We start from the raw sequence: 26,813 nt of genomic DNA on the forward strand, positions 1-26,813 counted from the left end.
GTTATTCCCATTGAAAAAATCCCAAACCTGTTCGTCCTAAGCCTGCTGACCGTGCTTCTCGCCAGTCTCCCCCATCTACAGAGCCTGCCCCTCCAGGGGGTGTTAATTCTGGTTTTAATTTGGTGACCCAGCCTCAGCTTCAGAAAACTGGCACGGGTACCAGACGTAGAGGGAGAAAGAGGCCAGTTCGGCAGGTTCTTCCAAGAAAGAATCCTCTTGAGTTGAATCCTTTTGAGGTGCTCTCGCATGGGCAAGATGCGGAGCCTGATCCTGTTGGATTAGATTGTGTTGATATGAACCCTCCATGTGGTCATCTGGAGGATGCCGGTGTTGGGTCTTCTGGAAAGGATCCTTTGGAGTCTTTTCTTGTTGAGGGTGTGATCCTCAGTGATGAGGTTATTGATGGAGGGTTACAGTTGGATGATTGTGTGGATGGTATTGGGGTCCCGTATACTAGTGAGTTGCCTGTGTTTGGTTCTCTGGGGCCTTGTACTTTGAATCACAGTAGTCATTCCATCCCCTCTGTTCCTTTGTCTCCTGATGATGCTTCCTCTACGGTAGAGGAATTGGTTGCTAGGCAGGGTCCTTCTGTCAGTGAGCTGGTCTTCCGGCTGGAATCTGCTGGAGATACTGATCAGGAATTTGATCGGCATTCTGAGTCGGGTGATGGCTGTAGGTCTGAAGGTCGTATTCTTGATGCTGATATGGGGGATATTAAGAAAAGGAAGGAGAATGCTTTTCATAGGTCGCGTAAAAAGCGACAGGGCGGTTCTGGTGCCCATTCTCCATGAATTTCTCATATGGAATGTCAGGGGGCTCCGGAGCTCGGAGTCTCAACAAATGCTACATGCCCACGTTAAAGATAAGAGAGTCAAGATCTTGGCTATTTTGGAACCCATGATTGATCTGGATGTTCGTTTTATGACTCTTCGTTTTGGTTTTTCTCGAGTTATATCGAACTCCTCGGGTCATATCTGGGTTTTCTTTGCTGAGGATGTCATGGTTGAGTGTCTTTTTGATCACACTCAATTCCTTCACTTCCGGGTTTCTGCTACTTTTTTGCCGACCACTGTCTTTTGTTCCTTTGTTTATGCTAAGTGTGACTACATTGAGCGCAGACAGCTTTGGAATTCTTTGCTTCAGGTTAAGCCTGCTCAGGGTCCTTGGCTTGTTGGTGGCGACTTTAATGTAGTCAGAAATTCGTCGGAGTGTTTGGGTTCTTCTGGTGGGCGGTTGCTTCCCATGGAAGAATTTAATCACTTTATTTTGGATTCTGGGTTAGTGGATGCTGGTTTTGAGGGGTCTTCGTTCACGTGGATGAACAAGACCATTTGGAAGCGTCTTGATCGGGTTTTTGTGTCTGTTGATTGGGGTGACCATTTTCATTCTATTCGTGTGGAGCACCTCATTCGTACGGTCTCTGACCATTGTCCTCTTTTTGTGTCAGTCCCGGTCTTTGCTAGTGGGCCGAGTTCTTTTCGCTTTCAGAGCATGTGGCTCAGGCACCATGGTTTTTTGCAGACGGTGAGGCTTAATTGGAATTTACCGTGTCATTTGAACGGTATGCACCGTCTTTTCGTGAAATTGAAGCGCCTCAAAAGCCATCTGAAGTGGTGGAATAAGAGTGTTTTTGGTGATCTTTTTGCCAAACTTGCTGAGGCGGAGCAGGCTGTCCGGATTGCTGAGGCAGATTGCGAGGCTGCTCCTTCGGATTTGCATTGGACTAGTTTGTCCAATTGCAATGCAGATCTTGCTAGGGTTACCGCCATGGAGGCGGATTTTTGGCGGCAAAAAGCCGCTTGTAGGTGGTTAGAGGATGGTGAGAGGAACACCAAACTCTTCCACAATATGGTCAAGAAAAAAAAGGTGGCTAATAAAATCTTTCGTATTTGGATAATGGCTCTTGCATTACTTCCCCTGAGCTTATTCAGCAGTCTAGGGCCGCCTTTTCTCAAAACCTGCTTACTGGGGATCCTTTTGTGCTTTCTTGCCCAGATTTTTCTGATTTCCCCTTGGTGATCTCGGATTTGGAGAACGCAAATATTGCTGCCCCTCCTTCTTTGGAGGAGGTGCGGGCGACTGTTTTCTCCATTCATCGTGATAGTGTGGCGGGGCCTGATGGATTCTCTTCGGCCTTCTTTCAGCATTGCTGGGAGATTGTCCATCAGGATGTTTTTGATGCGGTCCTGGATTTCTTTCGGGGTAGTCCCTTGCCACAGGAGTTTACTGCCACCACGATCACATTGATTCCCAAAGTCATGGGTGCTCAGGCTTGGTCGGACTTTCGTCCTATCAGCTTGTGTAATGTGACTAATAAGATAATTTCCAAACTTTTATATTCTCGGCTAAAGGAGGTGGCGGAGAGGCTGGTTTCGTGGAATCAGAGTGGCCTTGATCCAGGGCGGGTGATTTCGGATAATATCCTCCTTGCTCAAGAGCTCACTCATAGTCTTTCTCTACCCACCCGTGGTGGCAATGTTATTTTGAAACTGGATATGGCTAAAGCTTATGATAGGGTCCAATGGTCTTTTCTGTTGGATGTCTTGAGGCATTATGGCTTTTCAGAGCAGGTAGTGTCGATGATATCTGCCTGCATTTCTCATTGCCAATTTTCAGTTAATATCAATGGTTCACTCACTGGATTCTTTGGATCCACTAGGGGTCTCCGGCAGGGCGACCCTTTGTCCCCACTTCTTTTCATTTTGGGGGCAGAGTACCTTTCGCGTGGTGTTGATCGTCTTTATCGTCAGTATCCTGCGATTAGGTACCGATCTGGTTGTGATCTCCTTCTTTCCCACCTGGCCTATGCTGATGATATCATTATTTTTGCCAATGGTGGGACTCGTGAGATGAACAGTCTCATGGATTTTTTGCATCACTATGAAAACTGCTCGGGGCAGTTGGTGAATGCAGTTAAGAGTGTCATTATTTTGCCTCCGAGGTGTTCTGGTCGTACTCGTTCCCGTCTCCTTCGTATCACTGGGTTTGGGGAGGGTTGTTTTCCTCTCAAATACCTCGGAGTTCCTTTGTTTCGTGGGAATAGAGTTTGCTCTCTTTTTGATCCCCTTGTGCGGATGGTGAGTAAGAAGTTGGAGGGTTGGGAGCTTAAAACTCTTTCCCCGGGGAGCCGTATGACTCTCCTTAGGAGTGTCCTCCTTTCGGTTCCCATTTACATGTTCCAGGTAGTCCAGCCACCTCTGGCAGTTATGGAGAGGCTTGAGAATGTTTTCAATTGTTTCCTGTGGGGATCCAGATCCTTGGATAAGAAATGGCATTGGGCGAGGTGGTCTCGTGCATGTCTTCCTGTCTCTGAAGGGGGTCTTGGATTTCGCAGGCTCAAAGATATTGTGGATAGCTTCTCCATTAAATTATGGTTTCGTTTTTGTCAAGGTTCATCCCTATGGGCCAAATTCATGATGAGAAAATACTGCCAGTTGGTGCATCCAGCTTATGTTTCATCTGCTGGGTTCATTTCTCCCACTTGGCGTCGTTTGCTTAAGATTAGGGCTCGTGCTGAATCTGGCATTCGATGGAGAATTGGGGTGGGAGATGTTGCTTTTTTGGATGACATCTGGTGTGGGGATGTTCCCTTGTCTAGTCAGGTCCTGCTTTGGGGGGATCGGGGTGTCCGTGTTTCTCACTTTCTTTCAGATGGGGCTTGGGATTTTGACCTCCTCTGCTCAGTTGTCCCACCCTCTGTTGCTGAGACTATTATTCTGATCCCTATTGCATCGGGGGAGCACGATTCGGCTATTTGGGTGCATAGTTCTGACGGTGTTTTTTCGCTGAAATCCGCATGGGAGCTTGTCCGCTTGAGAGACCAAGTTTCTGATATCTTCACTCCTTGCTGGGGCAGTTGGCTGAGGCCTACTATGTCTTTCTTCCTCTGGAGGTTTTGGCATCAATGGCTTCCAGTTGACGATGTGCTCCAGCGTCGTGGTTTCGAGCTGGCGTCTAAATGTCAGTGTTGTGAGATGCCTGAGATATTCACGCACATTTTCATTGATAGCCCTCTTGCCAGGTCTGTATGGCATTACTTTGGGGCTGTTTTTCATGTCCGTATTCCCCTTACCAGTGATTTCAGACTCTTCCTCAGTGCTTGGAAGAGGCATCCGGAGTGGACTCCTAGGGGCCACGTGAAGGAGTTTTTGCCTTTCATTGTTTTATGGTTTCTCTGGACGGCTCGTAACGATGCGAAACACCGTCATTTGCACATTTCCGCGGAGACTGTTAAGTCTCAGATTTTGTCTTATTTGCGCCTCGCTCACGCTGCGTCTACTGTTAAGCCCATGCACTGGCGGGGTGTTTTGCAGGCTGCGAGGGCTATGGGGATTTTTGTTCAGTTGCGTAGGGATCAGAAACTGACGATTGTTCGTTGGTTGCGGCCGCCGTTCGGGTGTTTTAAATTGAATGTAGATGGGAGTTCGAGAGGTAGTCCTGGGGCCTCTACTGTTGGTGGTGTTGTTCGTGACTCTTCTGGGCATGTGGTGGTTTCTTTCAGTGAGTTCATTGAAGTTGGGACCAATGTCCAGGCAGAATTATGGGCTATTTGGAGGGGTCTTCTCATTTCTTCTGATCTTCATCTCTTCCCTCTTTGGATTGAGACTGACTCTTGGATTTCCATTCTTTTATTTCATTCTCGTCGGTGCTGCTGGGATCTTGAACATTTTGTTACACGGATTCTTTTGTTGATGAGGGGGCGATCTGTTCATTTATCGCATATTTACCGGGAAGGGAATTCTGTGGCGGATGCCTTGGCGGCGAGGGCTCATACTTTTAGGCAGTATACCTTAGAGTTAGGTCCTTCCCTACCTCCAGACATCTCCACCCTTGCTAGATCTGATCATTCTGGGCTTCCATACCTAAGAAACAGATCCTCTTAGCCATTTGCAGCCTCTTCTTCTTTTTTGGATCTCTTTCTTTATGGTCTCTGGCTCTATATCTATTTATATCTATATACATATATATATATATATATATATATATATTTTATTGCAGGTTAGTGTACTTGGAGGTTGTTTTTCACTTCCGTATGGTCTGTGCAAGTGGGTCCAGACACTTGCACATGATGTGTGTATTCTTGTTTGTTCTGAGTGGGTTTCTGCCCTATTTCTGTTGGTGCTTTCCTTTGGCACATTCATGGTTCCTGGAGGGCGTTTACTGCTGGTTCTACTTGGCCGCCATATCAGTTATTGTAGAGGTGTTTGCTGGATGTCATGGTGGATTCATGGGGTGCTTTCTAAAGGATCCTCTGCTTTTTATGACATGTTCGTCAGACTCCTACTTCATGGGATCGAGATCTCTGCTCTTTTGATTCAGATGCTAGATATCTTTTGTTCTGGCGGGATTGCGATATATATATTACTCTGTGATCGCCATTGTATAGTTGCTTCCTGGCCAGATTTTCTTTTGACTAGTGGGTTTGGTACAGTTGACAGCTACCAGATTATATTTATATTGACAGATTGGACTCTCCAGGATGATAGCTCCGGGATGAGAGCTTTTGCATGGACTCTGCGATCATCTCGCCGTTATCATTTTGTCTTCCTCAGCATGTGGTTCATAGCGCTTCTCCTTTTTGATTAGTTGTTGCCGCTTATTTGGTAGTCTTCTAGGGTTCGTTTTGCTTTTGTAATTCCTTCCCTAGGTTGCTTTGTATTTATGTTTCTACTGCTTTAGCCTTTTTGAGGAGGTTATGGTTTTATCCACCTCCTCTTTTAGGTTTTTTTTTTCGGTATTCTGTATTTTGTTACTGTTTATTTTGTGGGTATATACAGGTAGGGGTTTACCTAAAAAAAAACCCTAAACCCTAAACCCTAAACCCTAAACCCTAAACCCCGAAACCCGAAACCCGATTTCGCCGGATTTAAATGTTCAATCGGTGCCTTTGCCGACCGAGTCTACTGGAAAGAATCCCGGATTTGTGTTTTCCACCCCTTCGCCGACCTTCTCTCAGTCGCCAGCCGGCGAATCACGAGTTGACTCGGCCGAGTCAATCGGCCGTACTCAACGAGTTGACTCGGCAGTCAACTCTTCTCTTCCGGAAGTCAAATTGGGGTTGAAAAGTGCTGTTTCGCCTGATTCTGCTCGTTTATTCAGTGATTTACTTGCTCCTGTTTCTTCCTTGCCTCGGGATAAGACGTTTGCAGGTGTTGCAGAAGTCATGGATCAGTATTTGCTCCGCAGGTTCTTGATGGAGTATCGGTTTTACACTTCCCAGATGAGGTTATGTCTAACTTGGTTGCGCCTTTTAAATTTTCTTTGATTGGTCGCATTACTGGTAATAGGAGGATCACTCCCAATAATGTTATTTTGACTGCTATTTCTCAATTAGAATTTGTGGGCTCGCCTCGAGTTCGCTTTCTTCCTCGGGGGTTCATGGCTCTAATTCCTACTTGTGAGGCGGATTTTCTGAAATTCTCGTCTCTCGGTACTCTATCTTTTGGATCAGTGTCGGTTAAGTTTTCTAAGTGGACTCCGGAATTTAATTTTGCTGAGGAATCGCCTCTTGTACCAGTTTGGGTTAGGATTCCTAATTTACCTCTACATCTTTACTCGAGACGTACTCTCTTTATGGTTACCAAGCTTTTGGGGAATCCAATTGAGATGGATGAGTTTACTGCAGATTGTTCCCGGGGTTCTTTTGCCCGTGTTTGTGTGGAGATTGATGTTTCCAAACCCCGTCCGGATAAGATTTGGGTTGGATGGGGCTCTCATGTTCTTCACTTGGATGTGGTTTATGAACGAGTTCCATTTTACTGTACTGATTGCAAGATGTTGGGTCACTCTTCCCAGCGATGTGCTCGTACTGGTTACAGGGCTTCAGGCGATCTTTCAAAAGCTCAGGGGAAGAGGCCTCAGACTTCTTCGACTACTGCTCCAGGGTCTTCGCATCAGCATCAGGGTGTTCCGCATGGCTCGGTTCCTTCTAGTGGTCCTGGTTCTAGGAGTGCTGAGCCAGGTTGGACTCAGCAGCGACGTCGGCGTCGCCAGGCTTCGAGTCAGGTTACTCCTCAGGCTCCTGTTTCGAATAACCAGTTTGAGGTTCTTCACTCCATTTCAGGTGATTCCTTCCCTGGTGGTGATTCTGGTGTGGGTTCTTCTTCATGCCCTCCGTCCTCTTCCCTTGTTTTAGACGCAAGTCTTGAGGATGTTCCTTTGCTCCCTCAAGTTGTGGTGGCTCCGATGTCTACTCCAGATATCTCTGTGGTTGTTACTTCTGTTATTGCAGGGAAAGCTCAGGGGTCTAGTTCTGGGGTGAGCTCTCCTCTGGTTGATGTGGTCCCCGTGGTTCTAGATCCGATGATGGTATCTACTGTTCCGACACAGATGGTTGTGTCTACCGCTTCTGGTTCTCTCGCTCCGTTAGAGATCGACCTTAGGAGTAGGTCTCGGGTGGCTGATTTGACTCCTTCTCCTACTACAGCATGTCAGTCTTTGCCTTTACCAGGACGCACGAGATCTCAGAGGCGACGTTTTTAGTGGATTCAAGCGGGTCAGTCGAGTTCCCCTTATGGTCGACCTCCTTATCCCGGTTGAGTTAGTTCTTCCGCATTCTCTTTTTGCAGTAGCTGATGGGCGCTCACTGCAGGCTTCTCCTTGCTCATCGTTGTCTTTATTTGCTTTGCTGATATATTCCGGGTGCCCTGTTGGCCTTTGATTGCATTTTGTAGATGACTTCTGGGTTCCTGTTGTAGTATGTCTGTATTTTGTTATGATGTGACGATTGTTCAGCCTTTTTTGCGGAGGTCTTGGTCTAGTCCCCCTCCCATCAGGCTTTCTTTGTACTGCTCTTTGTTGTATATAAATAATAATTTCCGAAAAAAAAATAAAAAAAAAAACCCGAAACCCTAAACCCTAAACCCTCAACCCCGAACCCCGAACCCCGAACCCCGAACCCAACCCTAACCCTAACCCTAAACCCTAAACCCCAAACCCCAAACCCCAAACCCAAACCCAAACCCAAACCCAAACCTAAACTTAAACCCTAAACCCTAAAAAAACCCTAAAAAAAACCCTAAACCCTAAAAAAACCCTATAAAAAAAACCCTAAACCCTAAACCCGAAACCCCGAAACCCTAAACCATAAACCCTAAAACCAGTCCCCAGTTTGAAAAATGCTCTCAACCCAAAAAACCCCAAAAAAACCCCAAAAAATCGCCTAACCTTGCTGTCAATGCCGCCATGCCGCCGCCGCCGGTTTCCGGCCGGTTCACCACACCACCGGAGTCGCCTCATCAGATAAAACAACATATCAAAAAATCATGCCCTTCGGATAACGTTTTCCCGTCGAAATCATCTCTTGAAAATCCGCCATTTCCGGCCGTTGTCTCGTCGTTGCGATCCACCGATCCGATCGACGCCGATAATACACCATATGAATCGTCTCTTCAAGGCGATCAGTGTGTCAAAATTTCAGACCAATCGGATACCATTTGCTCAACCGATTTCAGCTCCAAAGTTGCGCCGGTACTGTTCACCGCGACGCCATCATCGGTTTTGTCTCCTGTCGCCGATTCCGGCAACCTCTGTTCAATCAAGACCCCGATCTGGAATCCCCATCTCCAGAAGAAGCTAACCCACGAAGGATTGTTGCAATCGGAGTTCAATTCCGGTTGGAATTTCAGATCTACCATTTCAGCTTCGGAAACCCTAGGTGCGACGCCTTCTTTTTCGAATTCCTCCGCAATGGCTTCTTCGTTTTTCAATTCATCCTTAGCGTTTACTAGTCCGTCCATGGGTAGTCTACCGGTAACTTCAATTTCAGAAAATATGGCTCCGATAAAAAACGCCCAATTTGTTGTTGATTCTCGATTTCTTCCTTCGATTTCCGAGCTAGGGACCCCTCCGACGTCCGGTTCTTGTGCCATGGATACCGGTTCTGTGCTGCACGTGCCGTCGCCGTCCCTCGGTGGTTCTCCGGCCGAAAACTCGTTGGTCAACGGCGAGTCAACTCTGCGCGTTGACCGAGTCAACTCGTCAGTCAACTCTACAGATTCAGCGGTCAAACTCGGTCCTCGTGCTGCTGTTCGGGCTTCAGTTTCTTTCCGTGAGGATGTGCGTAATTCGATGGACGAGGTGCCTGAGCCGTCTTTTCTGGATGGTAAGCCGGGTATTCGATTCCCGGTTGAGGTAATCTCTTCTTTGATCGAACCTTTTAAATACGCTTTAGTTGGTAAAATTTCAGGGAATAGGTCCTTAGTCCCGAATTCCACGATTTCTGCGTATTTCGCCAAAATGGGACTAGTGCGATCTTTTGACTTGAAATTCTTACCAAGAGGCTTTCTGGTCATTTCCCTTACCTGTGAAGAAGATTATGCTCGTATTTGGTCGAGGGGGAACATCTTTGTGGGACCACTTGGGATCCGGTTTTCTAAGGGGACCCCTGAATTTAATATGCATGAAGAATCCCCCATTGCGCCAGTCTGGATCCGTTTTCCTGGTTTACCCCTGCATCTGTTCTATAAGCGTGCTCTTTTTGCTCTTGCGAGTCTTGTGGGTAAGCCGGTTAAAATGGACGACTACACAGCTGATGTCTCTCGGGCTGCATTCGCCAGAGTATGTGTTGAAGTTAATGTTTTTGGAGCCACCCATTAAGCAGGTTTGGGTTGGCTGGGGTGATCACACACAGGTCATTGACGTCATCTATGAAAAAATCCCCGGATATTGCATTGATTGCAAAATGTTGGGACACTCAGTTTGTGAAGGCCCTAAAACTCCTTTCTTGAAAATTTGCGGAAATATTTAAAGATTTCTTTTTAAAAGAACTTAAATGGCCTCATTCATAAAATCACTGGTGAATCAAGTCCAATATTTCAAAATATTGCAGCGGAAGAAAATCAAAGTTTTGCCAACAACAACGATTTAAAAATATCCAACAACTGATAAAAATTGTTTGCGAAGAAAATAACAACTGCTGCTCTGAGGTCCTCGGGTGCCACTACTGCCGACCCAAGCTGGCTCACTGGTCCCCGCCCTCGGCCCTGGCCTCATCAGTACCTACAACAATCAAGTCTAGTGAGCCTAAAGACTCAGCATGCATAAATCGCAGGTAACGAGTAAAAATCTGAATTTAAAATATGCATGAGATAAAATATCCTGTCCTGAGGCATACTGAAAATAATCTGTACTGAGCAATTATAATACGTGCATAACTGAACTGGAAGTCACTGTAAAAATATTTGCTCCTTGGAGCCTGTACTGAAATATCTGATAAAATTTTCTGTTGAGATTATGTTTTACGCCTGTGGCCACTGCACTAAGCTGAACTGATCGGTAACTGGCTACCGGGGAGGCTGAAACTGAACTGAGCTGGCCGGTCACTGGCGACCGGGTGGTACCATACTGAACTGATCGGTCACTGGCGACCGTATAAAATAACACTCCCACATAGTGAATGAACCACAAGCCATATCGCATAAATCTCAAAAATAATCATTTTCTATTTAATGCACGTAAAATAATTAACTGGCGTAATGAAAATTCCTGTAATTTTACGAACTGGATTGGATTGGATCGTTCCTCGCTGCAACCTAACTGTGCCATGAAAAATATGCAATAGCTTAAACTTAACCAACTATGCAATTTACGTTCAAAAGATGCGACTATGACGCCTAATGACTTCGCATTTAATCATGACTCCGAGCCAACCTGAACCGACACTGAACCGACATATAGTCATGATTAAAATACGCTGAAAAATCATAAAATAATGTTCCTAAAATGATAGGGTCGAAATCTAGGTGGAATGGAGGCCAAAACACGAAACGCTCTTTCGAGAGTCAATTTGGCACATTGCACCGTAAATTCTCGTACGACCTCAAAAATGATCCAAATGACGAACGGTCAAAAACATGACCTTCCTAACTCAATGAGGCACTGTCCAGTCCAAGGCCATGGGCTAAAAGCCAACCAAGAACTCAAACAACGCTTCTGAACAGCAGCATACTTGCTGTCAAAAAAATACAGCAGCTGCGCACTACAAGACTTGCATTGGTTTCGAGACTATCGGCCATTAGGGGCGTGAACCACCGACCAGAGACTCTTACCAACATCCCAAAGAATGATTTGAACCATGGCTAAGGGCCCTAGGCCAGCCACAATCCGCATCACACCAAATCTTAACCGAAGGGTCCAACCGAGAGCAACGTGCATGCGTGTGTAGTGTTTATGCTATGATCGATGTCTTGCGTCATTCCAGTGGCCATTTGATTGACCATGGCACGATCTAGACATCTAGGAGCATGATATGAACCGTGGCTAAGGGCCATAGGCCAACCAAGATCCACACCAAGCCAACCAACTCGAAATACATGTGCTGTCAAAACCGAAGGGCCGAGAGGGGAGGGGGCTGTTGTGACGTTTTGATTAAAAACCGATGAACCATGGACCAAGCCACCAAAAGGGCAACTTAGTCACATCTTAGACATGCTAGGGAAGTGATCCAACCATGGCTATAGGCCCTTGGGGCAGCCAAGATCAGATCCAACCCCTTGACAAGAAACTGAATTTCCGAACCACATTTTTCTGCACCTAAGGGACTTGCTGTCATTCTGAATTTCCAGCAAGCATGGGGCTGGTTTGAATGGACCAACATGTTCCTAATGCATCCTACTACATGTATACAAGCCGCCTTGGGAGCCTGGAATCGAACCAATCACCTGAAACCACAAAACTCAGAAAAACGTGAAGCTTGTCATGAAAGGGCCGAAATTCTGCATGTGTGTTCCCAAAATATTTTGACATGTATCTCGGTTTTTGCTTGCTAAAACATGATCATGTACTGAAAAATAAATGATAATATGACTTGATTGAGGTTTGAAAGAAATCTAGACATGCCTGGTTTCGTTTTGAAAGAAAACGAACGAAACAACGACGACGCGGCACGGAGGAGGTGGAGCGCTTCTCTTGCTCTTTCTAGTTCTCGATTTTTCTTGCCTTCCCTCTAGCTAAGACTCAAGATTTTTCTACACTGAAAATGGATCTGAATGGTGAGGTATTTCGGTGGAGAGGGAGAGGGATTGAGTGGTTATGAAGGTGAGGAGAAGGGTGCACAATATAAGGATCATATCAAGACCAAGTCCACTCCCCTTTTGAATTTGAATTTTGAATTGATATCAAATGAGTTGGTGGATGCTTCTAGGAGGTGGTGGCCGAAATTTAGCTTGATTCTAGACTAGGATATGTCCATTTATTTAATTAAATTGTGCTCCCAAAAATCCTAGAATTATCCTACTAATTACATGCAAAGAATTGGTCAAAGTTGGTGAGTTGGAAAATGAATCTTCTAGCACTAAGGGTGGCCGAAAAATGCATGATAAAATAAAGGGAAATGTTGATTATCTAGTCAACTAATAATCCTTGAAAGCCTTACTAATCCTTTAATTAATTTAGTGAGCTAACCCCTTAATTTAATAACTTAAATGAGTTCATTTCTTAATCACCTCAAATAATTAAATTAAATCTTCAAACCTTCCTTTCTAACTTAAATGAACTTAGTTACTAGCTAAATTAACTTCTGGAAATATTTCTCAAATCTTAAATTCTATCTCAAAACTCCAACTCCGGTCCGGCCTCACTGAAAATACTGAAATGCTAAAAATCAATCTACTGAACTGAAATAATGAAATAATTAACTTCAAACAAATGCATTTAAAATAATCATGCAATGAAGTCAATCAAATTTAAAAATCTAGAATTATGCATGGCTTATACGTCTACTGACTTACGGGTTCTACAATCCTTCCCCCCTTAAATAAATTTCGTCCTCGAAATTAGAACTCACCGAATAACTCAGGGTATCGACTTCTCATCTCCGGCTCAGACTCCCACGTAGCTTCCTCCTCTGAATGGTTGAGCCATTTGACTTTGACTCGCTTAACCAACTTGTTCCGAAGTTTCTTCTCCTGTCTGTCTAGGATCTGCACGGGTCTCTCCTCATAAGATAAGTTCGGAGTAAGCTGCAACGGCTCGAAATTCAGCACATGCAAAGGATTTGCCATATACTTCCTCAGCATGGAGACGTGAAAGACATTGTGTACTCCGGCCAGATTTGGCGGAAGAGCCACACGATACGCTAGCGTCCCAACTCTGTCGAGGATCTCAAACGGTCCAATGAATCTCGGACTGAGCTTCCCTTTCTTGCCAAATCTCATGACACCCTTCATAGGTGCCACTTTCACGAAGACATGATCGCCCACTGCAAACTCTAACTCTCTCCTCCGCTGATCGGCATAACTCTTCTGTCGGCTCTGAGCAGTCCTCATCCTATCACGGATCTTGACTACTACATCTGCTGCCTGCTGAACAATCTCTGGACCCAACTCTGCTCTCTCTCCTACTTCATCCCAATGAACAGGAGATCTACACTTGCGACCATACAGCGCTTCATACGGAGCCATACCTATAGACGACTGGAAACTGTTGTTATAGGTGAACTCTACCAATGGTAAGTTCGACTCCCAACTCCCAGAGAAATCAATGACGCAAGCACGGAGAAGATCCTCTAAGATCTGAATAACTCGCTCCGACTGTCCATCTGTCTGCGGATGGAAAGCTGTGCTAAACAGCAACTTCGTACCCAAAGTCGAATGCAAACTCTTCCAAAACGAGGAAGTGAATCTGGGATCTCTGTCGGATACGATAGAAACTGGAATACCATGGAGTCGGACTATCTCTCGGATATACAGCTCTGCATACTGAACCATGGTGAAAGTCGTCTTAATAGGCAAGAAGTGCGCTGATTTGGTAAGACGATCTACAATCACCCAAATAGCATTCGATCCTCTGGCTGACCTCGGCAATTCGGTCACAAAGTCCATGGTAACATTCTCCCACTTCCACTCGGGAATAGGGAGAGGCTTGAGCAAACCTGCTGGTCTCTGATGCTCGGCCTTCACTAACTGGCAAGTCAGGCACTCGGATACAAAACGCCTGATGTCCTTCTTCATTCCTGGCCACCAATACAATAGCTGCAGATCTTTGTACATCTTCGTACTCCCAGGGTGAATGGAGTATGGGGACGTATGGGCCTCTGATAAGATGTCTGCTCGGATAGAATCACTGCTGGGAACCCATATCCTATCTCGGTATCTCACAATACCGTCGCTGACTGAATACAAAACACTGCCCTTAGCTTCATCTCTCTTTTTCCACTGTGCCAACTGCTCATCTGCTACCTGACCGCTGCGAATACGGTCAATAAGAGAGGACTGGATAGTCAAGGTAGATAAACGAGGAACTCTACCTCGAGGGTAAGTCTCAAGATCAAACCTCTGCATCTCGATCTGAAGAGGTTTCTGAATCGTCAAATGAGCCATCACTGCGACTTTCCTGCTCAAAGCATCCGCAACTACATTAGCTTTACCCGGGTGGTAGCTAATGTCACAATCGTAGTCTTTCACAAGCTCCAACCAACGTCTCTGACGCATGTTCAGCTCCTTCTGCGTAAAGAAATACTTGAGGCTCTTATGGTCGGTAAAGATCTGGCACTTCTCTCCGTACAGATAGTGCCTCCAAATCTTCAAAGCAAAAACTACGGCCGCTAACTCCAGATCATGGGTGGGGTAGTTCTTCTCGTGGATTTTCAGCTGTCGAGAAGCATACGCTATCACTCTCCCATGCTGCATCAAAACTGCACCTAAACCAAGCTTCGAAGCATCGGTATAAAGAACAAACTCGCCAGATCCTGACGGTACAGCCAAAACGGGTGCTGAGATAAGAGCTTGCTTCAAAGTATCGAAGCTCTTCTGACACTCCTCGCTCCACACAAACTTTACATTTTTCTTGGTCAGTGCTGTGAGTGGAACGGCTATAGAGGAGAATCCCTGGATGAATTTCCTGTAATATCCTGCTAGCCCAAGAAAACTGCGGATCTCGGATGCATTCTGAGGCACAACCCAATCTCTGACTGCTACAACTTTCGCCGGGTCTACCTCAATGCCACTGCTAGAAACAATGTGGCCCAAGAACGCCACCTTCTCTAACCAGAATTCGCACTTACTGAACTTTGCGAATAGTTTATGTTTCTGCAATGTCTGCAACACTGTGGTCAGATGCCTGCTGTGCTCCTCCCGACTCTTGGAGTAGACGAGAATGTCATCTATGAACACTATCACAAACTGGTCGAGGTACGGCTGAAATACGCGATTCATTAGATCCATGAAGATCGCTGGCGCATTCGTCAGACCGAACGGCATCACAAGGAACTCGTAGTGACCATAACGAGTCCTGAAAGCTGTCTTTGAGACATCAGCATCTCTCACCCTCAACTGGTGATAACCGGAACGCAGATCTATCTTGGAGAAAATCGAAGCTCCCTGCAACTGGTCAAACAGATCCTCAATCCTCGGCAGTGGGTATTTATTCTTCACTGTAACCCTGTTCAACTCCCGGTAGTCAATGCAAAGCCTCATCGAGCCATCCTTCTTTTTAACGAATAAGACTGGCGCGCCCCATGGAGAAAAGCTCGGGCGAATGAACTCCTTGTCGAGAAGTTCCTGGATCTGCTTCTTAAGCTCTGCCATCTCTGTCGGTGCTAGTCGGTATGGCGCTTTGGATATCGGAGTCGTACCTGGCATAAGCTCAATGGAAAACTCCACCTCTCTCTCTGGTGGCATACCAGAGACGTCTTCGGGAAAAACGTCTAAGAAATCTCTAACTATCGGAACATCTGAGGCTGACTGGCTGGGTTCCTCGGGGACAGATAAAAGGGTTGCTAGAAATGCCCGACACCCTCTATGCATGAGCTTCCTAGCCTGAACATAAGGAATAATGCGCGGTAAAGGAAAGTACCTGTCCGGCTCAAATAAGAACTGCTCCATTCCAGGCGGTCGGACAAGAACAGATCTCCGCTGGAAGTCTATCAACACTCTGTTCCTCAATAGCCAGTCCATCCCTAGGATGATGTCAAATTTCGGCATCGGTAGCACAATCAGATCCGCATAAACAAGATTACCGTGCAGCTCAAGGTCTATATCTCGGATAACATTGGTAGCTGCCATCTCCTCGCCTGATGGCAACACTACTGAAAAGGCTGTATCTAGCCCAATGGTCTGGATCTTGAGAAAATTTGCAAAGATCTCAGAAATAAACGAGTGAGTGGCCCCTGAATCTATCAAGGCCTTGGTAGCGGAACCAGATATAAAAATTCTCCCTGAAAGAGCGGAGCTCTAAGTTGAATCCCACTACAAGATCTAAACTTATAGACATGCAAAGGTCAAGGTTCCTCTAGCTTAATTCCTCTAAAATAAATCTGAGTAGAGCATGCAATCCTATAACAGTTCTAAGTTCAAAATCTAAATCCCGATTCCCAAAATGCGGAAATTCGAAGAATAACTTAAAGTTTAAAGGTACCTGTCAACAACATAGTCTCCGGGTTGGTTTCCGCGGCATGGAGAGCAAAAACTCTGCCTTGGGTAGGCAGATTCCTCTGAGGACACTGCAGCAACATGTGGTCTGGACTGCCACACTTAAAACACTTTCCTGAGCCAGCCATACATGCTCCAGGATGGCGACGTGAGCACCTGGGACAGACTGGGTGCTCCTGAGTCCTCGGGGCTGGGCGTCCCCGCTGCTGCTGCTGCTGCTGCTGCTGGCCTCTGTTCCTGGGCGGTCCATGAAAAGGCCTCTTATTCTGCTGCTGATGCTGAAGAGGAGGAGGGCGGTGCGGTGCCTGGACTGGGCGCTTGCCCTGGCGATCCCTCTCGATATCCCGCAGATCCTGCTCTGCGGCTAAGGCCTTGGAGACGGCAACCTCATAAGTAGCAGGGTCAGATACCCTAACATCCCGGCGCAAGATCGGCCGTAAACCCACCAGGAAGTGCATCAGCTTGGCTTTGGCATCATTCGCTATCAGGGGCACAAAGTGACAGCCCCTCTCGAACTTACGGATAAACTCCGTAACCGACATATCCCCCTGTCTCAGGCTCATGAACTCGGTGGTCAGCCTGGTGCGAACCTCCTCAGCAAAATACTTGGAGTAGAAAACCTCCGTAAAGCGGGTCCAAGAAAGTGTAGCCAATGTCAGGGCTACCGAAGCTCCTTCCCACCATAAGCGGGCGTCTCCAGTGAACAGGTAGGTGGCACATCGGACTCGGTCTGCGTCCCCCAGCTCCATAAAATCGAAGATAACCTCGAGGGATTTGATCCATCCCTCGGCAACCATGGGGTCAGATGCCCCAGAGAATTCCTTTGGGCGCATCTTCATGAATCGCTCATAAACAGCCTCGGGCCCTGTCGGCCTGGCTGCGGCTGCGGCTACGGCTGCGGCATTGCCCCCCGCAAACTGTGCGAAGAACTGTGCCATCCCAGCTAACATCTGGGCACTCATGTCCGGTGGGGGCGGTGGAGGAGGTGGTAGGTCTCCCTCCGGTCTATGCTCCTCTCTGTCCTCTCGGCGAGGCTCCACCTCTCTGTTGCGCTCTAAAATGCGTCTAGGGGGCATACTGTTCCAACATAACCCATACGTAACTAACATGCATAATTCCATAATTTACTTTAAATGAACTCTGAAATACTGAAAATCTGGAAGCACGCTGACAAAATAATTCATGCTTTAACTAAAATGCTGAACAAAATGCTGAACTGAAAAACTTACAGACCAAAGGCGTGGCTTCGTGAGCTTCTCGCGGTCAGTAGTTGTGAAACCCTATACAGAACCACCGCTCTGATACCAACTGTGAAGGCCCTAAAACTGCTTTCTTGAAAATTTGCGGAAAAATTTAAAGATTTCTTTTTAAAAGAACTTAAATGGCCTCATTCATAAAATCACTGGTGAATCAAGTCCAATATTTCAAAATATTGCAGCGGAAGAAAATCAAAGTTTTGCCAACAACAACGATTTAAAAATATCCAACAACTGATTAAAATTGTTTGCGAAGAAAATAACAACTGCTGCTCTGAGGTCCTCGGGTGCCACTACTGCCGACCCAAGCTGGCTCACTGGTCCCCGCCCTCGGCTCTGGCCTCATCAGTACCTACAACAATCAAGTCTAGTGAGCCTAAAGACTCAGCATGCATAAATCGCAGGTAACGAGTAAAAATCTGAATTTAAAATATGCATGAGATAAAATATCCTGTCCTGAGGCATACTGAAAATAATCTGTACTGAGCAATTATAATACGTGCATAACTGAACTGGAAGTCACTGTAAAAATATTTGCTCCTTGGAGCCTGTACTGAAATATCTGATAAAATTTTCTGTTGAGATTATGTTTTACGCCTGTGGCCACTGCACTAAGCTGAACTGATCGGTAACTGGCTACCGGGGAGGCTGAAACTGAACTGAGCTGGCCGGTCACTAGCGACCGGGTGGTACCATACTGAACTGATCGGTCACTGGCGACCATATAAAATAACACTCCCACATAGTGAATGAACCACAAGCCATATCGCATAAATCTCAAAAATAATCATTTTCTATTTAATGCACGTAAAATAATTAACTGGCGTAATGAAAATTCCTGTAATTTTACCAACTGGATTGGATTGGATCGTTCCCAGGCTCGCTGCAACCTAACTGTGCCATGAAAAATATGCAATAGCTTAAACTTAACCAACTATGCAATTTACGTTCAAAAGATGCGACTATGACGCCTAATGACTTCGCATTTAATCATGACTCCGAGCCAACCTGAACCGACACTGAACCGACATATAGTCATGATTAAAATACGCTGAAAAATCATAAAATAATGTTCCTAAAATGATAGGGTCGAAATCTAGGTGGAATGGAGGCCAAAACACGAAACGCTCTTTCGAGAGTCAATTTGGCACATTGCACCGTAAATTCTCGTACGACCTCAAAAATGATCCAAATGACGAACGGTCAAAAACATGACCTTCCTAACTCAATGAGGCACTGTCCAGTCCAAGGCCATGGGCTAAAAGCCAACCAAGAACTCAAACGACGCTTCTGAACAGCAGCATACTTGCTGTCAAAAAAATACAGCAGCTGCGCACTACAAGACTTGCATTGGTTTCGAGACTATCGGCCATTAGGGGCGTGAACCACCGACCAGAGACTCTTACCAACATCCCAAAGAATGATTTGAACCATGGCTAAGGGCCCTAGGCCAGCCACAATCCGCATCACACCAAATCTTAACCGAAGGGTCCAACCGAGAGCAACGTGCATGCGTGTGTAGTGTTTATGCTATGATCGATGTCTTGCGTCGTTCCAGTGGCCATTTGATTGACCATGGCACGATCTAGACATCTAGGAGCATGATATGAACTGTGGCTAAGGGCCATAGGCCAACCAAGATCCACACCAAGCCAACCAACTCGAAATACACGTGCTGTCAAAACCGAAGGGCCGAGAGGGGAGGGGGCTGTTGTGACGTTTTGATTAAAAACCGATGAACCATGGACCAAGCCACCAAAAGGGCAACTTAGTCACGTCTTAGACATGCTAGGGAAGTGATCCAACCATGGCTATAGGCCCTTGGGGCAGCCAAGATCAGATCCAACCCCTTGACAAGAAACTGAATTTCCGAACCACATTTTTCTGCACCTAAGGGACTTGCTGTCATTCTGAATTTCCAGCAAGCATGGGGCTGGTTTGAATGGACCAACATGGTCCTAATGCATCCTACTACATGTATACAAGCCGCCTTGGGAGCCTGGAATCGAACCAATCACCTGAAACCACAAAACTCAGAAAAACGTGAAGCTTGTCATGAAAGGGCCGAAATTCTGCATGTGTGTTCCCAAAATATTTTGACATGTATCTCGGTTTTTGCTTGCTAAAACATGATCATGTACTGAAAAATAAATGATAATATGACTTGATTGAGGTTTGAAAGAAATCTAGACATGCCTGGTTTCGTTTTGAAAGAAAACGAACGAAACAACGACGACGCGGCACGGAGGAGGTGGAGCGCTTCTCTTGCTCTTTCTAGTTCTCGATTTTTCTTGCCTTCCCTCTAGCTAAGACTCAAGATTTTTCTACACTGAAAATGGATCTGAATGGTGAGGTATTTCGGTGGAGAGGGAGAGGGATTGAGTGGTTATGAAGGTGAGGAGAAGGGTGCACAATATAAGGATCATATCAAGACCAAGTCCACTCCCCTTTTGAATTTGAATTTTGAATTGATATCAAATGAGTTGGTGGATGCTTCTAGGAGGTGGTGGCCGAAATTTAGCTTGATTCTAGACTAGGATATGTCCATTTATTTAATTAAATTGTGCTCCCAAAAATCCTAGAATTATCCTACTAATTACATGCAAAGAATTGGTCAAATTTGGTGAGTTGGAAAATGAATCTTCTAGCACTAAGGGTGGCCGAAAAATGCATGATAAAATAAATGGAAATGTTGATTATCTAGTCAACTAATAATCCTTGAAATCCTTACTAATCCTTTAATTAATTTAGTGAGCTAACCCCTTAATTTAATAACTTAAATGAGTTCATTTCTTAATCACCTCAAATAATTAAATTAAATCTTCAAACCTTCCTTTCTAACTTAAATGAACTTAGTTACTAGCTAAATTAACTTCTGGAAATATTTCTCAAATCTTAAATTCTATCTCAAAACTCCAACTCCGGTCCGGCCTCACTGAAAATACTGAAATGCTAAAAATCAATCTACTGAACTGAAATAATGAAATAATTAACTTCAAACAAATGCATTTAAAATAATCATGCAATGAAGTCAATCAAATTTAAAAATCTAGAATTATGCATGGCTTATACGTCTACTGACTTACGGGTTCTACACAGTTACTGTGTGTTATTCTCATGGGAAGAATCCTAGGCCTAAGCCTGGTCCTCGACAATCTCAAGAGCCTGTTCCTCCCAAAGCACAGTCACCCCAGGAGGGTGTTGTTCCTGTCTTTAATCCCGGACCACAGCCTCAGCTTCAGGACAATGGCGGTGGTCCCAGACGTAGACGGAGGAGGCGGCCCGTGCGCAGGGTTCCTCCTGTTAGAGCTCCCCCCACAGGTCCTGCTGCTCCGCAGCAAGCTATCCCCTCAAATGCCTTTGATGTTTTGTCACCCTGGCATGATGAGGCTCAGCGTTGCGACGCTAGCGAATTGTTTGGTTCTAATCCTGGTCATGGATCCCACTTGGAGGTTGTGGGTATTGAGGTACCTGGAGATGCTCCCTTGGACCAGGTTACTGTTGTTGGTGTTGACACGGTTATTTTGGGTTCGCCCATTGATGACGCCTTATTTTCGGGTACGGATGGTGTTTCTGTCCAGTCTTTAGTTCATGTGGAAGAGGGGGGTATTGGCACTTTTGGTGATAGTTTGGGTGTTCTGGGTTCTCTATCTGATGGTTTCGGTATTGTGGTTGTTCCACCTGTACAGTGCATGGAGAATCACAGCTGCCATTCGATCCCCTCTCTTCCTTCTTCCCCAGATGTTTCCTCTCGGCTTGAGAAACTAGTTGCTCAACAGGGATCTCCTGTTTGTGAGCGGATTTTCGAGCAGATGACTGCCGATGACCTCGACACGGGGTTTGATCGGCATTCTAATTCTCGTGTTCAGGACACTGATATGTCCAACGTGAATAAAAGGAAAAACGACGAGCTGAGTGATTCGTTTAAGCGGAGACCGGGTGCTTCTGCTCACCGTTCTCCATGAATTCCCTCATTTGGAATGTTAGGGGACTTCGGAGTTCGGAGTTCCAACAGCGACTTCATGCTCTTGTGAAGGCGCATCAGATTAAGATCTTGGCTATCTTGGAGCCGATGGTTCAGCTGGACCGGAGATTCATGACTCGCCGTTTCGGCTTTTCTAGAGTCATTTCGAATCTTTCTGGTCATATTTTGGTTTTTCTTTCTGCTGATGTGACGTCTGAGTGTATATCTGATCATGCTCAGTTTCTTCACCTCAAGGTGTCTGCTCCTTTTTTGCCCACAACTGTGTTTTGTTATTTTGTTTATGCCAGCTGTGATTACATTGAGCGTCGGGATCTGTGGCATTCCTTGCTTCTTGTCAGGCCTGTTCAAGGTCCTTGGCTTGTTGGTGGGGATTTTAATGTCATTCGGGATGCTTCTGAGTGTTTGGGCACTCATGGTGGTAGGTTGCTACCCATGGATGAGTTCAACACTTTCATTCTGGATTCTGGCTTGGTCGATGCTGGTTTTGAGGGGTCTTCGTTCACTTGGACGAATAAGATCATTTGGAAGCGGTTGGATAGGGTTATGGTTTCTGTTGACTGGTGTGATCATTTCAACTCCATCCGAGTTGAGCATCTTAGTCGTGCACTATCTGACCACTGTCCTCTTTTGGTGACCGTTCCGGTTTTTGCTCGTGGGCCGAGCTCATTTCGCTTTCAGCGTATGTGGCTTCGGCATCATGGTTTTTTGCAGACCGTCAGACTTAATTGGAATTTGCCTTGTAGTCTGTTTGGCATGCCTCGCCTTTTTGCTAAGTTGAAGCGCCTCAAGTTTCACCTCAAGTGGTGGAATCGAGATGTTTTTGGTAACATTTTTGATAAAATCACCGAGGCTGAGAGGGCTGTTTTGTCTGCCGAGGCTGCCTGTGAGACCGATCCCTCTGCTTTGAATTGGACTTCTTTGTCTGATCGCATTGCGGATCTGGCTCGTGTCACCGCCATGGAGGCGGATTTTTGGAAGCAGAAAGCCGCATGCAACTGGTTAGAGGATGGTGAGAGGAACACCAAACTCTTTCATAACATGGTGCGTAAGAAGCGTGTGGCTAATAAGATTTTTCGCATATGGGATAATGGGGTTTGTCTGTCATCTCCTGCTCAGATTCAGCAGTCGGGAACATCTTTTTTCCAGAATTTACTTACCGGGGATCCTTTTGTGCTTGATTGTCCTGATTTTTCGGGTTTTCCTTCGGTGATCTCTGCTGTGGAGAATGACGGTTTTTTCGTGACCCCTAGTTTGGAGGAGGTTCGCGCGATCGTCTTCTCTATTTCTCCTGATAGTGTGGCTGGGCCTGATGGCTTTTCCTCCGCGTTTTTTCAGCACTGTTGGGAGATTGTTCATCAGGATGTTCTGGGCGCTGTTTTGGATTTCTTTCAGGGCTCTCCCCTGCCACAGAGTTTTACCGCCACCACGATCACTCTGATTCCCAAAGTTGAGAGTGCACATGCTTGGTCGGACTTCCGTCCGATCAGTCTATGTAATGTCACGTATAAAATCATCTCGAAGCTATTGTACTCTCGCTTGAGGATTGTGGTTGAGAGACTTGTTTCATTGAATCGGAGTGGCTTCGTCCCGGGCCGTTTGATCTCTGATAATATCCTTCTTGCCCAGGAGCTTACTCATAGTCTCAATCTCCCCACTCGTGGTTGTAACATTATCTTGAAGCTGGATATGGCTAAGGCTTATGACAGGGTCCAATGGCCTTTCCTCTTCGAGGTATTGCGGCATTTTGGTTTTTCGGAGCGGGTTGTGGCGTTGGTCTCGGCTTGCATTTCGCATTGTCATTTCTCCGTGAATATCAATGGTTCTCTCTCGGGGTTCTTTGGTTCCACTAGAGGCCTCAGACAGGGTGATCCATTGTCCCCTTTTCATCTAAGGGGCGGAGTATCTTTCACGCGGCCTTGATCGCCTTTACCTGCAGCATCCTGCACTCAGATTTCGCTCTGGTTGTGATATTTTGATTTCCCACTTGGCTTATGCTGATGATATCATTATTTTTGCCAATGGTGGGTCTCGTGGGATACAGCGTCTCATGGATTTGCTGCATCACTATGAGAATTGTTCGGGGCAGCTGGTTAATGCTGCCAAGAGTTCTCTTATTTTGCCGCCGAGGTGCTCTGAGCGCCTCCGTTCTCGTATTTTGCGTCTCACTGGGTTTGCAGAGGGTCACTTGCCTCTCAAGTACCTCGGTGTTCCCTTGTTTCGGGGAAATCGTGTTTGTTCACTTTTTGAGCCCCTCCTACAGTTGATTCGTAGGAAATTAGAGGGGTGGGAGACCCGAACTCTTTCTCCGGGCAGCCGCATGACACTCATTCGGAGTGTGCTCCTCTCGATGCCTATATACTTGTTTCAGGTGGTTCAACCACCGCTGGCTGTTATGGAGAAGCTAGAGCTTACTTTTAATGCCTTTCTATGGGGGTCGAGACCTTTGGAGAAGAAATGGCATTGGGCTCGTTGGTCTCGGGCTTGTCTTCCTGTGCTTGAGGGTGGTCTTGGCTTCCGCAGATTGAAAGATCTTGTGGATAGCTTCTCCATAAAATTGTGGTTTAGATTTCGGCATGGTTCTTCTCTCTGGGCGAAATTCTTTTTACGGAAGTATTGCCAGATTGAAGCTCCTGCTTGTGTTCCCGCTTGTGGTTTTATATCTCCTACTTGGCGTCGTCTCCTCCAGATTCGGCCTCGTGCGGAGCCTGGCATTCGCTGGCGTGTTGGTCTTGGAGATGTATCCTTTTGGGATGATATTTGGTTTGGTGACGTTCCTCTGTCTAGTCAGCATGCGGTTCGAGGGAGCCGTGGTGCTCGGGTTTCTCATTTTTTGACAGAGGGGGACTGGGCTTTCGATCTTCTTTGCTCTGTTGTTGCCCCCTCTGTGGCCAAGGCGATTTTTCTGATGCCCATCGCCTCTGGTGAGCCTGATGTTGCTCGCTGGATTCATAGTTCTGACGGTGCTTTTACGCTGAGATCTGCGTGGGAGCTTGTTCGTTTGAGAGACCAGAGTTCATATATTTTGACTCCTTGCTGGGGTAGATGGTTGAGGCCTACCATGTCATTCTTCCTTTGGAGGTTTTGGCATCAATGGCTCCCGGTTGATGATGTGCTCCAGCGTCGTGGCTTTGATTTGGCTTCTCGGTGCCAGTGTTGTGATATGCCGGAGACATTCACTCACATTTTCATTGATAGCCCTGTTGCTCGATCCGTCTGGCAATTCTTTGGGGCTATATTTCATGTCCGCATTCCCAGCACTGGGAATTTCAGACTGTTCCTCAGTGTTTGGAAGAGAAATCTTCATTGGACACCTGGGGGCCACGTCAAGGAGTTTGTTCCTTTTATTGTGTTATGGTTTCTCTGGACGGCTCGTAATGATGCGAAGCACCGTCAGTTACGTATTTCAGGGGAGACTGTGAAGTCTCAGATTATATCTTACTTGCGTCTCGCCCATGCTGCATTCATTGTTAAGCCTAAGCACTGGCTTGGGTTTTTTGAGACGGCGAGATTGTTGGGTATATCGGTTGTTTTTCAGAGGATTCATAACCTGGTGCTTGTTCGGTGGCTTCGTCCACCTTCTTGGTGCTTCAAGATCAATATTGATGGGAGCTCGAGGGGCAATCCTGGGGATTCGTCAGTTGGTGGTGTTGTACGTGACTCTTCTGGCAAGGTTGTGCTATACTTCAGTGAGTTTATCGGGACCGGGACCAATGTTCGCGCTGAGCTCTGGGCGGTTTGGAGGGGTCTTCTTATCTGTTCCGATCTTGGTCTTTTTCCCCTCTGGATTGAGACTGATTCTCAGATTTCTCTTCAGATCCTTCATTCTCGTAGATGTTGTTGGAGCCTTGATCATATTGTTACTCGGATCCTAGTTCTTTTGAGGGGGCGTTCTGTTCATCTATCACATATATTCCGGGAAGGGAATTCGGTGGCGGATGCTTTGGCGGAAGAGGCCTACATTCTTAGACGGTATTCCCTAGTTTTAGGTCCTTCCCTAGCGAGCCATGTCTCCACCCTAGCTCGCTCTGATTTTTCAGGGTTTCCATACCTAAGATCTCGTTCTTCTTAGCTTTTTGCAGCCCTGATTTCTTTGGATATATTTCTTTATATATATTTATTTATATATATATATATGTATGTATTGTTTCTTTGCAGGTACTTTGCTTTTGAGGGATTATTTTCCCATCCTCTTGTGTTTTGTGCAAGTGGGTTCACACACTTGCACCTTTCGAGCACTATCAGTAACGAGGGTTTCATGCTCATTTTACGGGCAAGTTCAGGGTGGGCCCCATTACCTTCTTGGTTGGTGCTTCCTTTTGGCCCCATCCCGGTTTCAGATAGGCGTTTACTGCAGGCTTCTCCTTGCCCACGGAGCTCTCTTGATGAGCTGTTTTTCACATTGCTTGCTTACTTCAGTGCTAGTGGGCACAGACACTGGCACTTTCTGCGGTTCCTGGTTTTTGAGGGTTGGATTCCGGTAGTTTTTCCTTTGGTATATTCTTTGGATGTCCACCCGGTGACACGCGTGCGTTCTATAGTGCGTTTTTGTGGTCTTTGGCTTCTCGTGCGATGGATTTCCGTACTTTCTCATTTGGTAGTTTACTGGTGGTTCCTTTTGATCATCTTCAGTGCCTTATTAGATTGATTGAGCTATACAGGTCATATGGATCAGAGTTGGGTTCTTCTCCTTGGCTTTCTCGCCTCTCTCGGAGCATCTACTTTCGACTTGATCGTTTTGATGTTATTGGCTCGGGTTTTTCTCGTTGTTAGTACTTTGCGAGCCTTACTTTTTTACTAGGGTTAGCAATTGTATTTTATGCTACCCTAGCCTTTAGTGGATTATGGATTGTATGTATTTATTGGTCTTTTAGCTTTTTGGGGAGGTCTTGGTCTAGTCCCCCTTCCCCTTAGGCATTCTCTTCTGTACCTTTATTTTGTTTGACATATACAGGTAGGGGTCCGCCTAACCCCCCCGATTCCGGCGGTGTTTACCGGAAAAAAAAAAAACCCTAAACCCTAAACCCTAAACCTAAAAAACCAATTCGCCCCCAAAAAATTTTTTCTGAAAAAACACACAGTAAAGGTGCGAAAAAAGCACACTAAACAGTCACTATTCACGCCCTAGCCACCGCCATGCCGCCTCCGCCGGTTCCCGGCCGGCCAACCACCCCATCTGAACCGCCTCATCACGGCGACCAACATATC

At 46.1% G+C, this 26,813-nt stretch overlaps 1 protein-coding gene across 1 annotated transcript; it reads left to right on the forward strand.

Moving 5' to 3' along the window:
- Nucleotides 1–21,584: 21,584 nt before the first annotated feature.
- On the forward strand, nucleotides 21,585–26,253 carry LOC142533502 (uncharacterized). The gene is made up of 4 exons (XM_075640310.1): nucleotides 21,585–22,099; nucleotides 22,148–23,427; nucleotides 23,501–25,577; nucleotides 25,764–26,253. The coding sequence occupies exons 1-4, from the start codon at nucleotides 21,585–21,587 to the stop codon at nucleotides 26,251–26,253; spliced, it is 4,362 nt and encodes a 1,453-aa protein (XP_075496425.1).
- Nucleotides 26,254–26,813: the final 560 nt, after the last annotated feature.

The sequence above is a fragment of the Primulina tabacum genome, chromosome 18 (genome assembly GCF_025594145.1).
Source record: "Primulina tabacum isolate GXHZ01 chromosome 18, ASM2559414v2, whole genome shotgun sequence".
Classification (NCBI taxonomy): domain Eukaryota; kingdom Viridiplantae; phylum Streptophyta; class Magnoliopsida; order Lamiales; family Gesneriaceae; genus Primulina; species Primulina tabacum.

Bases quoted from the DNA above. Each gene is read 5' to 3' on its own strand.
- LOC142533502 (XM_075640310.1), top strand. From the start codon at position 21,585: ATGAATTCCCTCATTTGGAATGTTAGGGGACTTCGGAGTTCGGAGTTC. The intron at 22,100-22,147 runs GTCTTCGTTCAC...GCGGTTGGATAG, and splicing joins GTCGATGCTGGTTTTGAGGG to GGTTATGGTTTCTGTTGACT. The intron at 23,428-23,500 runs GTTCTCTCTCGG...TTTTCATCTAAG, and splicing joins TTTCTCCGTGAATATCAATG to GGGCGGAGTATCTTTCACGC.